The sequence below is a fragment of the Pseudorca crassidens genome, chromosome 1 (assembly GCF_039906515.1).
Source record: "Pseudorca crassidens isolate mPseCra1 chromosome 1, mPseCra1.hap1, whole genome shotgun sequence".
NCBI lineage: Eukaryota > Metazoa > Chordata > Mammalia > Artiodactyla > Delphinidae > Pseudorca > Pseudorca crassidens.
Window position 1 is genome coordinate 132,074,221 of NC_090296.1, and position 16,426 is coordinate 132,090,646.

Here is a 16,426-nt window from a genome sequence, read left to right on the forward strand (position 1 = left end):
TATTCAGATCCTCTGCCCATTTTTAAATTGGATTGTTTATTTGTTTTTTGCTACTGAGTTGTATTAGTTCTTTAATATACATGTTTTTTTATTTTTTATTTTTTGCGGTACGCAGGCCTCTCACTGTTGTGGCCTCCCGTTGCGGAGCACAGGCTCCGGATGCGCAGGCTCAGCAGCCGTGGCTCACGGGCCCAGCCGCTCCGTGGCATGTGGGATCCTCCCGGACCAGGGCACGAACCCGTGTCCCCTGCATCGGCAGGCGGACTCTCAACCACTGCGCCACCAGGGAAGCCCCTTTAATATACTTCTGTTATTAAAACCTTATGAGATATATGGTTTGCAAATATTTTCTCCCATTCTGTAAGTTGTCTTTTCATGTTTTTATTGCTTCTTTTTCTGTGGAGAAACTCTTTAGTTTGATATAGTCCAAATTGTTGATTTTTGCTTTTCTTGCTTGTGCTTTTGGTGTCATATCCAAAAAATTGTTGCCAGGACCAATGTCAAAGAGCTTTTCCCCTGTGTTTTCTTCTGGGAGTTTTATAGTTTCAGGTCTTATGTTTAAGTCCTTAATCCATTTTGAGTTAATGTTTTGATTGGTGTAAGATAGGGGTCTGCTTTCATTCTTTTATGTATGAATACCCAATTTTCTTAGCACCATTGGTTGGAAAGAGACTATCAAATTTTCTCGGCACCATTTAGAGGAAAGAGACTATCTTTTCCCCACTGAGTATTCTTGACTCTGGGCTCTTGATTCTGTTCCACTGATCTGTGTGTCTAATTTTTTTTTTTTTTTGCCAGACCAGGTGTCTTGTGGGATCTTAGTTCCCCAACCAGGGATTGAACCTGGGCCACCACAGTGAAAGCACCAAGTCCTAACCACTGGACCGCCAGGGAATTCCCTGTGTGTCTGTTTTTATACTCGTACAACACTGTTTTGATTACTATAACTTTGTAGTATAGTTTGAAATAGTAAGTATGATGTGTTTGTCTTTATTCTTCTTTCTCAGGATTGCTTTGGCTATTTAGGGTCTTTTGTGGCTCAATACACATTTTAAGATTGTTTTTTCTATCTCTCGGAAAAATGCCTTTGGAATTTTGATATGGGTTGCAGTGAATCCATAAATGGCTTTGGATAGTATGGACATTTTAATAATATTAATTATTTCAATCCATGAATACTGGTTATCTTTTTATTTGTGTTGTCTTCAATTTTTTACATCAAATTTGTACTTTTCAGGCAAAAGAACTTTTACCTCCTCAGTTAGATTTATTTCTAAGTATTTTATTGTTTTAGATGCTATTTTGAATGGGATTGTTCTATTTCTTTTTCAGATGTTTCGTTGTTAGTGTATAGAAACACAACTATTTTCTGTGTGTTGGTTTTATATCCTGCAACTTTACTGAATTTGTTGAATAGTTCTAGCAGTTTTAGGGTCATGTCTTTAGGATTCCCTATATATAAGATCATATCATCTGCAAGCAAATACAGTCTTACTTTTTACCTTCCTATTTGGATGTCTTTTTTTTTCTTTTTCTTGCCTAATTGCTCTGGCTGGGATTTCCAATACTATGTTGAATTGGAGTGGTGAGAGTGTGTACTTTTGTCATGTTCCTGGTCTTAGGGAAGAAGCTCTCTGCCTTTCACCAGTTGAGCATGATGTTGACTATGGGGTTGTCATGTATGGCCTTTACTGTATTGAGGTATGTTCCTTCTATACCCACTTTGTTGAGCATTTTTATCATGAGAGGATGTTGTTTTGTCAAATGCTTTTTCTACATCTGTTGAAATGATCGTATGATTTTTATCTTTCATTCTATTAATGTGGTGTAGCACATTGATTGATTTGCGTATGTTGAACCACCTTATGTCCAGAGATGAATCTCACTTGATCATGGTAAATGATCCTTTTAATGTGCTGATGAATTTAGTTTCCTAGTATTTTATTGAAATTCTTTGCATCTCTATTCATCAGAGATACTGGCCTGTAGTTCTCTTTTCTTGTAGTATCCTTTTCTGACTTTGGTATCAGGGTAATGGTAGCCTTGTAAATGAGTTTGGGTATGTTCCCTCTTCTTCAGTTTTTTTTGGGGAATGGTTTGAGAAGGATTACCATTAATTCTTCTTTAAATGTTTGGTGGAATTCATCAGTGAAGCCATCTGGTCCTGGGTTTTTCTGTGTTGGGAGGTTTGTGATTACTGATTCAATCTGCTTACTCAATATTGGTCTGCTCAGATTTTCTATATCTTCAGTCTTGGTAGGTTCTGTGTTTCTAGGAATTTCCATTTCTTCTAGGTTATCCATTTTGTTGGTGTATAATTACTCATAGTAGTTGCTCATGATCCTTTGTATTTCTGTGCTATCATTTGTAATATCTTTTATTTCATTTTCTGATTCAGTCTAGCAAAAGCTTTGTCAATCCTGTTTACTTAAAAAAAAAAAACCCAAAACCCAGCCCTTGGTTTCATTGATCTTTTCTAGTAATTTTCTGGTTTCTATTTATTTCTGCTCTGATCTTTTTATTTCCTTCTTTTTACTAAATTTAGGCTTTGTTTGTTCTTTTTCTATTCCCTTAATGTGTAATGTGAGGTTGTTTACTTGAGCTCTTTCTTGTTTCTTAATGTAGGCAGACATTTATCACTATAAACTTCCCTCTTAGGACTGCTTTTGCAGTCTCATAGGTTTTGATATGTTGTGCTTCCATGTTCATTTGTTTCAAGATATTTCTTAATTCCCTTTTCTATTTCTTCTTTAACCCATTGTTTATTCAGGAACATGTTGCTTAGTCTTATATATGTGGGATTTTTCCAGCTTTCCTCCTGTTATTGATTTCTGGTTTCATACCATTGCATTTAGAAAAGATACTTAGTATGATTTCATTCTTCTTAAATATGGTAAGACTTTTTTGTGACCTGTTGTGTGATCTATCCTGGGTAATGTTGCATGTGCACTTGAGAAGAATGTATATTCTGGAATGTTTGTATATTTCTGTTAGGTCCATTTGGTCTAAAGTATAGTTCAAGTCCAATGTTTCCTCATTGATTTTCTGTCTGGATGATGTATATATTGCTGAAAGTGGGGTATTGAAATCCTCTTCTATTATTGTATTGTTGCCTATTTCTCCCTTTGATCTGTTAGTATTAATATATTTAGGTGCTCTGATGTTGGGCGCATATACATTTATGATTGTTATATCTTCTTGATGAGTTGAACCCTTTATCATTACGTAATGACCATCTTTGTTTCTATTTTTGGCTTAAGGTCAATTTTGTTTGATATAGTATAGCTACCCATGCTCTTTTGGCTTCCACTTACATGGAATATTTTTTGCCATCCCTTCACTTTGAACCTATGCATGTCCTTAGAGCTGAGATCTCTTGTAGCGTACAGTTGGGTCTTTTTTTTTTTTTTAATCTATCCATCCAGTCTGTGTCTTTTGATTGGAGAATTTAATCCATTAACATTTACAGTAGTTATTGATAGGTAAGGACTTACTAATGCCATCTTATTGTTTTCTGACAGTTATTATATTTCCATTTTTTTCTTGTCTTCCTTTCTTGTTGCTTTCCTTTGTAAATTGATGATATTCCACAGTGTTATGTTTTAATTCCCTCTTCTCTGTCTTTTATGTATATGTTGTAGAATTTTGCTTTGGGGTTCCCATGAAGTTTAAATAAAACATCTTATAAATATAACAGTGTATTTTATGCTAATAGCAATTTAGTTTGATTGCATATAAAAGCTGTATCCATTTATTCCCCCTTCCCCTCCCCTTTTAGGTTTTTGATGATACCATTACATTTTTTATTGTGTATCCATTAACAAATTGTTGAAGCTAATGCTATGTTTAATACTTTTGCCTTTTAGCCTTTATCTAGAGTTAAGTAGTTAGCATATTATATTACAGTATTAAGGTATTCAAAATCTTACTCTATCCTTTACCAGTGTGTTGTATATTTTCATGTTTTCAAGCTACTAATTAGTGGCCTTTTTTCATCTTGAAGAACTCCTTTCAGCATTTTTTGTACTATACATTCAGTGATGATGAGTCCCCTCAGCTTTTGTTTATTAGGGAAAGATTTTATTTCACCTTTATTTCTGTAGGACCACTTTGCTTGGTAAAGTATTCTTAGTTGGCAGTTTCTTTCTCTTAGCACTTTGAATATATTATCTCATTTTCTCCTGGCCTAGTGTCTAGTGAGAAATCTGCTAATAGTCTTATGGGGGCTCCCTTGTATGAGAGAATTTTTTTCTCTTGATGCTTTTAGAATTCTCTCTTTATCTTTTAAAATTTTAAAATTCTCTGCTTTTAAAATTGGTTTTAGAAAATTTTATCACTATGTGTTTTGGAGAAGAATGTTTTGGATTGGTGACCTGTTAGCTTCATGAACTTGAATGTCCAATTTTCTTCTCATGTGTGTTCTACTCCTTTTCCTTCTCTCCTCCTTCTGGGACTCCAGTAATGTGTACATTATTTCTTTTGATTATGTCCCATAACTTCTGTAGGCTTTCTTTGTTCCTCTACAGTATTTTTTCTTTTTGCTTTTCTAATTGTACAATTTCAGTTGACTTGTCTTCTTGTCCACTGATTCTCCCCTCTATTTGTTCAAATATGCTGTTGGAGCTCTTTGTTGAAGGCTTCAGTTCAGTCATTGTATTCTTTAGCTTCAAAATTTCTGTTTGGTTCTGTTTTATGTTTTCTGTCTCTTTATTGAGCTTCTCATTTCGTTCTTGTTTTATTTTTCTCATATTATCAAATTGTTTATCTGTGTTCTCTTCTAGCTCTCTGAGCATCTGTAAGCAATTATTTTTTTTGCAATTATTTTTAAGTATTTGTTGGGCAATTCATGAATCTCCATTTCTTTGGTCTGGATAGTGGAGGTTTACTGTATTCCTTTGGTAGCGACAAGTTTTCCTGATTCTTTGTGATCCCTGTAGGCTTGTGTAGGTGTCCGAGCATTTGAAGAGGTAGTCACCTCTTCCAGACTTTATGGACTGATTTTGGTAAGAGAAGCCTGTTACCTGTGGATAGGGGAACACCAGATTGTGTGGTGACCCCAGATCTAGCTGTACAGGGCACATGGCAGCACTGGATCCAATGCGGGTGTGATGTCTCTTTGTCTCAAGCCACTAGGATCTACAGTATTGACAACTATGTATTCCTGGGTGAGCACTGCAGGGAATCTGAAATGGCTGCAAGGGATGTTGGGCTTCTAAGCCATGCCTCCCCTGCTAGGGAGCAGGGCAGGCAGCAGTGGTGGCTGGAGCCAATGGTGTGCACATACTCTGCTTCAGGGGCTGCTGCAGATGCCTTTGTAGTGGGAGAGGTTATTTGCAGGCACACTTGAAGTGATGGGGGTCAGGGCAGGTAACAAGGGCCAGGGCCAGCTATGGGCTCACTGTCATCTGTGGAGGACCTGGGTGTCAGCATGTTCTCCTATGGCTTCACACTCTACCCCCGGGTATGTTTATTACAGTGGAGGACAGTGACTGACAGGGGTCAGGCTGTGGGGCATGCAGGTCCTCAGCTGGATGAACTAGCTACATGTGGGCATGGTGGTGCTGGCCAGCAACAGAAGACAGGGCCTCATCTGGACTCAGAAACAGCTGCTAGGGGCCCTGGTCCTTGGTGTTCTCTCCTGTGGGTGTATTCTTTCCCCCGGGCATGCACACTGCAGTGAAGGCCAGGGGTGGGGGTCAGGCTGGGGGCATGCATGTGTACTGCTGGAGGGGCTAGTTACAGGTAGGTGTGGTGGTGCTGGCCAGAGACAGAAGGCAGGGCCTGATCCAGGCCTGCAGGCAGCTGCAGGGTCCCTGGATGTCAGTGTGCTACAGTCTCCCCATGGGTTGTGCACACTGTAGTGAGGGCTGGTGATGGGGGTTGGGCATTGGCATGCTGGAGCAAAGCTGGAGGGGCTGTCTATAGGTAGGCATCTTGTTGCTTCCCTGTGAGGGAAGGCAGGGCCTGATCCTTGCCCAAAAGCAGCATCAGGGGGCCTGGCTGTCAGTGTGTTTACCTGGGGCTGTACCGTTTCCTCTCCCTGCATATGTGCTACAGTGGAGGCCGGTGACCAGCATCAGGCTGGTGGCATACCGGTGGGCAGCTGGAGGGTCTAGTCCCTAGCACAGAGCCAGTGGTGGGCGTCAGCTGACGGCATTTGTGTCTTGCATTCATGTAGCTGTTGAAGCCAGTTTACTCTAAGTGTAGCTCCCAGGCTCTGGTGGGGGTGGGGAGGGACTCAGGTATCTGACTTCTTATCCATGTGCAGCCACAGAGACCTTGGATGGCTACTGGTGCAGGTCCAGGCTCTTGCAGGAGGCAGCGGGTTGGGAGGAGGGGGTTAGGAAGCAGGGAGGGATTGGACTGAAGCTCGACTGGCTGGCATTAGGGAATGTAAATACCTGTGGTGTGGCTGGCAAATCTGAGCAGCTGGCTGGTGACTTCATCAGTGGTGGAAGCTGCTGAGCTTGTCTGCAGGGCAGGTCTCCCACTCAGAGGCACTCTTAGTAGCTGGCCTTCTTGGTGCTGAATACTGTCTTGGAGGATGGGATGATACACGCAAAATGTAGTTGTCTTCCTTCTCTTCTTGTGCAGTTATTCTCAGGTTTTTTTTGGTTTTTTTTCCCCCACGATGTTGCTAAAATTTCATAAGTGGATTCTAGAGATTTCCTGGAGCTGTTTTTGTTTGTGGATAGCTGCCTAATCATTGATCGTTGCTCAGGGACAGGGAAGCCGGGATCTTTTACATAGGCATTTTTTCCAGAATCTTCTATTTTATTATCTTGTTTGATTGCTCTGGCTAGGATTGCCAGTATGTTGACCAAGAGTGGTGAGAGTGGCACCCTTGTCTTGTTCCTAATGTTAGAGGAAGAGCTTTCAACCTTTCACTGTTGCATATGATTGTGGGTTGGTTGGGTGTGGGTTTGTCATATAAAGCCTTAATTATATTGAGGTTTGCTCCTTCTATACCCACTTTACTGAGCATTTTTATCATGAAAGGATGTTTTATTTTGTCAAATGCTTTTCCTGCATCTATTGAAATGATCATATGAATTTTACCTTTCATTCTATTAATGTGATACATCACATTGATTGATCTGCATGTTGAACCACCCTTGTATCCCGGGGATAAATCTAACTTGATCATGGTGTATTATCCTTTTAATGTGCCATTGAATTTGTTCTGCTAATATTTTGTTGAGAATTTTTGCATCTCTGTTCATTGGGGATACTGGCCTGTAATTTTTCTTGTATTGTCCTTATCTGGCTTTGGTTATCAGGGTAGTCCTGGCCTCATAAAAAGAGTTTGGGAGTGTTACCTCCAATTCAGTTTTTTGGAATAGTTTGAGGATTTTTTAACTGGTAGAATTCACCAGCAAAACCATCTGGTCCTGGGCTTTTTGTGTTGGGAGGTTTTTGATTACTGATTGAATCTTCTTGTTATAGGTCTAGTCAGATTTTCTGTTTCTTCCTGATTCAGTCTTGGTTGGTTGTATGTTTCTAGGAATTTATCCATTTCTTCTCTGTTGTTCAATTTGTTGGTATACAAGTGTTCCTTATAATGTCTTATGATGCTGTGTATTTCTGTTATCAGTTGTGATACTGCCTCTTTCATTTCTGATTGTATTCTCTTATTCTTAATTAGTCTAGCTAAAGTTTTGTCAATTTTGTTTTTAAAGAAAACAGCTCTTGGTTTTGAATCTTTTATATTTTTGCTCTGATCTCTATTTCCTTTATTTCCCCTCTGATCTGTTATTTCCTTCCTTCTGCTTACCTTGGCTTAGGTTGTTCTTCTTTTTCTAGTGCCTTGAGGTGTAAAGTTAGGTTGTTTATTTGGGATCTTTCTTTGTTTATAAATGTACTTATCACTATAAACTTCCCTTAATGAACTGCTTTTGCAACATCCCATTGGTTTTGGTATGTTTTGTTTCCACTTGCATTTGTTTCAAGATATTTCTTGATTTCCCTTTTGACTGATTTCGTTTTTGACCCATTAGTTGTTCAGGAGTGTGTAGTTTATATCTTGTTTATATCAGACATACCGTTAAGTGAAGAAAGCAAAAGAAACAAAAACAAAGAAACCCACCAAAATGCTAATTTATGCAAAAGAAATAATACAGGAAGGATTAAACCAGAAGCTAGAGACTGGTTATCCATAGAGGGCTGGTGGGAAAACTCAGGGAGGGGGATGGGGTAGCAGGGGTGAGAAAAGAGTGACATTACTGTATCTTTTGTATAGCTCTCTTAGAACATAATAATGTTTCAGTTACCATTCACTTATCAAATAAATTAAAACCAACAAGTATGAGGGGGAGTACCTGAAATGAAATAAAAGCCAACAAGAGATCCTAACTATATTATATTGAATAACGTTAACACTGAGGGTGGTTGGGAACATAAAGTAACCATGGAAAACACTGTCCTCACTGGATAATGTAAAGCCAGAGGGAAAAAGAACTACACAAATGCTCTAATCTGGTCAATAAATGTGTTTCTCACGCAGGTGTGGACTGGCAATTTTTTTTTTTTTCCCATGCCATACGTCATGAATGATCCTAGTTCCCTGACCACGATCAAACCCGTGTCCCCTGCAGTGGAAGCGCAGAGTTTTAACCACTAGACCACCAGGGAAGTCCTTGGACTGGCAATTCTGAAACTACCTTATATGTACGCTAGAATTGAACAAGTAAGTGAAAAGATTGCAGATAATGAGAGCCAGGTTCTTACCTTAGGAGAAAGAATTTACAAATAAGGAAAGGTTAAAATGAACCCTGTGATGTTGAATTGAAATTGGAAGTGTTACTGTAAGCTCATGTTTTTTCACATACACGTTTCAATAACTAGCTGCAGAATATGGATGTGTGTCTGTGAGTGAGCATACCTACATTATTTCCTAGCTTTGTTGGCAGAGAGGGCCAAAAAGCAGTGACTCTAGTAGCAGTGAGCACATGTAGTGCCAAAATCTTGGCTTCTCAATGCCATTCTCCGATAAATGGAACTAGGAATCCTTGGAGAGGTGGCTGTTCCAGTACCTGGACAGGGAATGAATATGAGAGTGTTTAACATCTTGCCAGAAAGTAAGGTAGGTAAGGAAATGCTTAAAAAGTGGGGAGGAGCTTTTCCAAAGAATACAGGAGTCTACCTAAAGGAGCTTTTAATGGCCAAAACTGGAATAATTTAAGGAATAAAATAATGATAGTACTAGATTATAACCCATAGAATAAATATCCATGATTCCATAATTAATATGATCAAATAAATTAGTGGGGAGAAGAGACAGCTCTTCCTTCAGAAGTCCAATTAATAAATGTAGAAGAAAACAGGCAAATACTACAGAAATAGTTGTTCTAAACAAGATGCTAAAATTAGTAGGTGAAAGTTTGAAAAACCTATGTATAGTTTCAAAGTATCTCCCCAAGATACTTATCAACTACAAAGGGAAAGATAGTAACTTTACAGTGGAGAAACCCAATAGAAACCACTTAACCAAGTGGTCAAAGTCAACATCACCTGTACAAAATATGACATGAACTGCATGATGCCTTAAGGATACATTATTTCTGTGGCATTCTTGCCAAAATGCACACTCATTCCAATCATGAGAAAACACAAATCCACACATCAAGGGATACTATTCGGAGTAACTGATCAGTAGTCTTCAAAAGTGTCTTGTCTTTTTGAAGACAAGAAAAGACTGAGGAACTATTACAGAGACATAACTAAATGCAATGTGGGATCCTGGACTGGATCCTAGAACAGAGATAGTGGATAAAGTGGTGAAATTCAAATAAGGTATTTAGTTAATAGCACTGTATCAATGTTAATTTCTTGGTTCTGATAGTGGTACTATGGTTATGTAAATGTTAACATTAGGGAAAGCTAAGTGAGGGACATATGGCACCTACTATTTTTCCAACTTTTCTGTAAGTTAAAAACTTAGTTCAAAATAAAGTTTAAAAAAAGGGTAGTGGAGGATAATATGGTGAAACCAGTTAATATAACTAACTGATTTTTTTCTTCCCCAGCTGCGTTCAGCCGCTTTGGTATACATACACAGAGCAGGCAGACTGTGTAAGACAGTGACTGGAGTCTAGGGCATGTTCTCAAAGCGGGGTAAGCCGCCCTGTTAGTTTGGGTCCTCTAGGAAGCAGACACTGCAGTGGAGGTGGGAATTGACCCCAGCTATGTGCAGTCACGGGCTGGGGCCCACCTCTCACTCGCTGGGCTAAGTACGCTCTGCCTGGCGGCACATGTCCACTCAGCACCCACGAGCCCCTCCCCGTAGTGTTCCTGGTGCCTGTTTGGAACCTCCCAACTCTTGTGTCAGCTGAAAGGAAGACCGCTGCCTCCTCAGTTCTACAGCCAAGTGGTACTTTGACCCCCTTGTGAGAGACTGGACAGGCAGATGGGAGCAGGCAGGAGGAGCCATCCCACTGGCAGAAGACATCACTGAAAAGTCATTTTCTTGGCTGGTGTCATTCACAGAATCAACTGAAAAACAACAGAGCCTAGAGGGAGGCAGCACCCATGGGAGCCAACTAGGAAATCGCAATGAATTGATTTTAAGTAGCTGCCGGTGTGATTATTTTTAGCCACAGGCCTCAACCAGCTTTCAAAACCTGCTAGTAAGAGTCTCACAGTAGCCAGCAAGTAAAGCCAGCACAGAAATTTAGCTTTTTTGACAGCAAGAATCTGTTTAGCTGGGAGATGGCTTAGAAAGCGAATCAGAGGAAAAGAACTCTTTCTGCTGCAAGTTTAATTTTTCACATCTATCACTTTTGAAAATAAAAATTTTTTTAGTAAATCTGCCTTCTGCCACCCCAGCTCAGTATTATGTATGCATGTTGAGTAAAACAAATTATTTCACCACCTAAACTTGAGGGAGAAATAGACTTGGACAATAGTAAGTGCCGGCAATGCCCCACCCCCACACTTTGGTAGCATATCCTGCAGGAAGCCGCGATCAGAGACTGAATGGGTTTAATGTATCCACACCAGCATGCACAGAACGGCCAGGCTGGCTGATGCTGGGACTGGATCCCTGGCTGCTTCCTAAAGCGTCCAGGGCCGCCCCAGGAGGAGAGGCCTCGGGAGCCAATACAGGGGAGGCTGGCGGGGTGCCGCCAACAGTTTCCCTGACCACATCTCAAAGCAAGTGAAAGGGACCTGCAAGCAGAAAAGGGGAGGGGAGGGGAAGGAGGAGGGAAAGGGAGGGGAGGGAGAGAGGAAGGGGAAGGGAAAAAGAGGACGACTGGTGGCAAACATGACAGAGTCTGGAGTACACAGGAAAAGCCAGTCCATCTTTACTGTAGTGAGTGCAGGATACAAAGAGTTTACAACAACCTCTAACATTTTCTTAACCATTTGATAAAAAGTTCACTATAATATTTATTGTATAATGAAGAAAAAAAACACATTCAGGGAAAAATTGAGATTAACTTATTTTTCTTAAAAGGTTCATCTCAAGGATGGCAACAAAGTCCAGCTTGTGCCGCCAAACGGTTTTACATGATCAAACCGTGTACAGCTTCTTGTGTGAACTGTTGACTACAAACATTTACCAAATACATAAATCTCTTTTAAAAAAGCCATTTTAAATATAGCAAAGCAGTGTCTTCTTGCACAGCAAAGTGAAGTTTCTACAGAGAAATAAAAGTTTACATTTGTAAAATCTTTTTCACATTCTAATCATCTAGCTTCTTATGATCCAATGCCAGGAGTTTTCTGGTTCCTTATTTACTATGTATTTCTTGTGCGCATGATGGTTAATACAGAAAATATGTTAATGCTTTATTAGTTGTCCTTACAGTAAAAGGAAATGGTAAAACATATATTGTTCTTTTAGAACAAACCCCTGATTTAGTCTCTAACACAATGGACATAATTAGGGCTCAAAAGGTTGATTTTTGATTGGGACCATCTGTAGATGTACAGTGGTGACTTTCACTCTCAATGTAGTACCAGGTAGACTGCTGAAGGAAGTACAGCTGCTGGAAACCGTACTTTAACCAGTGCAATTTAAGCTTTTTTTGTTTTTGTCTTTTAGTAATAAAATACTTCATCTGCAGGGATAAAATTTCTTATGATGGTGTCATACAAAACACATGAGTCTAAAAGGGTAGAAAAGTAGGTTCTAAAGTGACACAGTTAGTGTCTTCCCCACTCTGAGCTGGTTTCCAACAGGAGACATGTATGTTTATGTGTTCGTACATGGGGTCTGGGTGAGGGCGTCTCTGTCAAGTCCATATGCTCTAAGTCACACTGGGTATATGGGAAAAGGGTTAACAGTCAAATACTCAGTTCCTGAAAACAGAATACATTGTTACTTGGTCAGTGTAATTGAAATACAAACTCCGAGCCTTGCGTAATATTATTTTAGAAAACAGTAGTTGTACTGATTATAAACCTGCATAGAAAGAAAGACTATTGAGATACAGTCAGAAAAGCCATCTCATAAGGCACACAAGAAAATAGACAGTAAATGTGAATGTGTTAACTCCTATCCCATGTACAGCAGAAGTTCATGAACATGCATAAATAACAACCAAAGAAGCACTGAACACTTCCAAAGCTATAAATGGTTTACAAAGTGGTAAGGATTATCCTGGAAATTCAGTGTTGGGAAACTGTCTTCTTTCAATTAGGTGTGACCTCATGAAGAAATGTGCCTGTAAGTAGTTCAGTAAAATAAGTATATTTTAAAGAAAAACCAGTCCTTTCTGAATAAGAGCCAAATGTCTAAACTGACGAGAGGACAAAGCATATTGCCCTCCCTTTTTTGGCCTCTATCAAAATTTACTACCGAAAATGTCATTAAAAGCAGAATTCCATTTTGCAGCTGGGAATGCCACAAGTTTATCCTGTACCTACTACCTATGTGTCAGCCAGGAAGTCTGGCTGATGATTTGTCACAAAGAGCACAGGAGGAAAAAAACATCACAAGGAACACAATTTAGGGGGAAAAACCAAAACATAAGTAAAAATTGTAGGCAGCTGCTTAATATTAAGTTTAAAATAGAAAATAGCAGTAATTTTAAACCCTTATTTTGAGTTTCTCAGGAAAGGGAGTATTTAAAAATCGATGATGAAAGACATACAGGACTTTGAATTTTGTTCATGGCACAAGCCCAGGGACCTGCCAAGCTTGCTGTGACCACTTAGCTGTCTTCCTGTGAGAGTAAGGCCTTGGTCAGCATCTCAGTTGAGGGCATCAGGATGGCAAGAATTGTGCCAAGAATCGGCACCATGAGAGGACTGCTCCCCACACTGCAGTGTCATTCGATGCACAGAGTGTCTGGCGTGGTAGTATTCTGTAACCAGCTGCATCATGCTATTTTAGAGGGTCAAGGAAAAAAGACCCCTTTCCCCACGAATATTTTTTCCTAATCATTTACCACTTATAAAACCTTTGTGCTCATCAACTATTTTGCCATTTTCTCTAATATTAATTAAATTAGGTCAGCTTTTCTACTATATTTTTTTCCTCACAAAAGGCAAGTTTTAAATAATGCCTTATAAAATCTGTCACAACACATTTTACATTTATGCAGGATGAACTTAACACCAATTTTTTTTGCCACTTTGCTATTTATATACACATATAAAATATATAATGATGCTCAACCCATACAGCACAAAGATTACAATGTAACATCACACATTCACCACCAGTGAGGGGAGAAACCCCTTTATACAATCCTCTGTAAAGACTGGGCCAATAATTAAAATCCAAAGTACAGTATATTTAACAAAATAGTAAATATTAAACAGTGAATACTCTACTTAATAAGGATCTCGCCTTTTCCCCCTAAATTGGCGGCAATCCACAAAAATATACTTTTTAATCTGGTGACCATACAATACATAGGTACTTACATCAAAGGTGATAATATATTTAAGATTCTATATACACAAAGAGTTTGGCTCAACTTTTAATTTACATATAGAGTAATAAGTGTTCATGGCTTTTTTTTTCCAAGGTTCTGCTTGCAAGATATTTTTGTTTGTTTTTTTTTCCCCCTCTTAAAATAAAACTAGAAAGTTAAAACAAGATAAAGCTATTCTCTAAAAAAAAAGTTACAACATACAGCTTTGGCTTATATAAATAATTCATAGCAGAATGTGTTCAAAAGTAGTGAATATAATTTTATATATAGTCATCAATTCATAAGGGTGTTTTCTTTCATATAAAATATACATGAGCTAAAATCAGTTTCTTTAATTTTTATGATATGAATGTAAAAAGAAACTTCTGACATATTCCAATTATAACTTAATATATTAATTTACTGTTAATGCTCTATATTTCTAGGCTAATATTTTCTGAATATTTCATGCGTGTTTTCTATTCTCTCTCTTTTTTATTAGCTAAAGATCACTTCTTTGACCCAATACATTTTTGCACGTGCAAAACAGTTATGTGTGGGGCTTTTTTGTTTTGTTTTTTGTTTTTAATATCAACAGCCCTTTCCCATGCACCTCTTTGCAACAGAGACCCATGCCAGGTGGGTAATTAATATAAATGTCATTTTATGTACAGTATTGCTTTCTTGGTTCCTGCTTTTCTACTGCTCTGTTCTACAAAGCATGTTTCTTAAGTAACTACAGTCACCGCACAGTTAAATAAAACAAGTAGGGGCCCTCTAGGTTTCTGCAAGCTAGTGTGGGAGAATTATATATATGGGTACACGTTTCTCTGCAAAAACTGGTTATCTTATGAAACAAGTAGTCCAAGGAAGTGCCAGACTAGACTCTGCCTACAGGGTGCTCTGTTTGCCATGGGACGCACACCTGCAGATCTACAAGAGTTTGCAGGTAAGTGCCTGATTCCGTGTATGCAACACACACCCACACATAAACACACTCACACCCACATACATATATATGTAAAGGAATATATATGTATGTATGTACATATAAATATATTTAACTCATGTCCTTATTTACCAACTTAGATATGTAGAGCAGTTCACTGCAGTAACAGAAAGTACAAACACCAGCCTGGAAGCCTTAGGTCACCCACGCGTCCATCCTCATTCGCTTTACGGAAGGGCTCTCTCTGTCCTCAGTGTTTGGGGGTCGGCCAAGCACAATCGGAGAATGGAAGTCGCTCCGCGGGTCCTCCCGGTCACTGCCATCATAGGAGCTGCTTGAGCTGCTCAGACTGTCTACAGGGGAGCGGCCCATTTCCTGCCGCGGCTGTGGCTGCGGCTGCGGCTGAGGGGGTTGTGACTGCGGCGGTGGCTGCGGCTGCTGCTGGAAGCCTGATGGGGTCATTCGATCCCGGGGAGGTGAAATTGGTTCTGACTTAATGTTGATGTTTTGGTTGGTATTAATGGATAAATTCGAACCCTGAGATAACTGCCCTCCAGCACTGAAGGAAAAAAAAAAAAAGATATGGTAGATGGTTTGTGAGTACATCTGCATAAATGGAATATTACAGACACCACCCGACTGAAAAAAGTCCAGGGTCTGAAATACTGTCAGAATTCCCCAAGACCAGTTTTGGTGTTTCCTGCAGTGCTTGGCACAGAAAAAAATTATATATCCCTGGTAGACAAAAAACAAGTACAGTTGAGATTTTTAGTGACTGGTCCTGTTACCCACAGTCTTAGTACTTCTGTAGCTGAAGGATCCAAAACAGTGTCAGTGACTAATGCTGTACATGGACCAAAATGGCAGAGGAACAATATGGCAACTTGAATTCTGCTTCCTCTCTTCCTTTCTGCTGCTTCTGTGACAGGCACAACATGTCACCTATTCTCACAGCAGCTCTCAGAAGTCAGTCATGTCACCCTATTTTCCAGATGAGGAAAGTGTCTCAGAAAGGCTAAGTGACTTGCTCAGAGTAGGACACAGTAGAGTGTATACAGCCTTTCCCCCCAGTCTGAGCACCAAGCCTTTTCCACTTGCCTTTGCATGGCTATTTTTAGTGTGTTCATTTAGGATGCTCTGCAAAGGCCCGAGGGCCAAACACCTGTGTAGGCAAAGAAATTTCCCTCAGATACTCTGTGCCTTTCTCCATGACATAATTCCCAAGACGACTGATAACAGTATGCATTGTGGAGCTATTTCAGGATGCAGGGAAGCTCTCTGGGGATTTTCAGGGCAGGAGGCTAAGAGGCTGGGTGTCCTGAGTGTCCTGAGCAGGGGCAAGGCAGCCAACCCTCGTGGAGGCCTCGTGGGCCTGCTATGCTGTCCCCTCATCTCCTCTAGCTGCTCTGTGGGCTGACTATTCTGGTTCTACTGAAGCACCATTCCTTCTGCTGGTGATGCCTGGTCCTACCTGGGCACCACTGTAAACCCTTTTCACTTATATCCCCACACACTGTCCATAAGGAACATTCTCTTTTGTGAACCCTTCTTGGTGAGGTATACAGTGTATGCAGTGGGCTGGGATCAACCACAAGAATCCCATGTAGCTTGA

General features: G+C 39.8%; 1 protein-coding gene across 12 annotated transcripts in view; it reads right to left on the minus strand.

Moving 5' to 3' along the window:
• Window positions 1-11,279: 11,279 nt before the first annotated feature.
• MEF2A (myocyte enhancer factor 2A) overlaps window positions 11,280-16,426 on the minus strand; it is a 174,164-nt gene continuing 169,017 nt past the window's right edge. For all 12 annotated transcript variants that reach the window (XM_067755905.1, XM_067755916.1, XM_067755908.1 and 9 more), the window contains one exon: window positions 11,280-15,373. In XM_067755905.1, coding sequence (XP_067612006.1) covers window positions 15,010-15,373 — 364 coding nt within the window. In that variant the 3' untranslated portion in view covers window positions 11,280-15,009. The remainder of the gene's footprint in view (window positions 15,374-16,426) is intronic.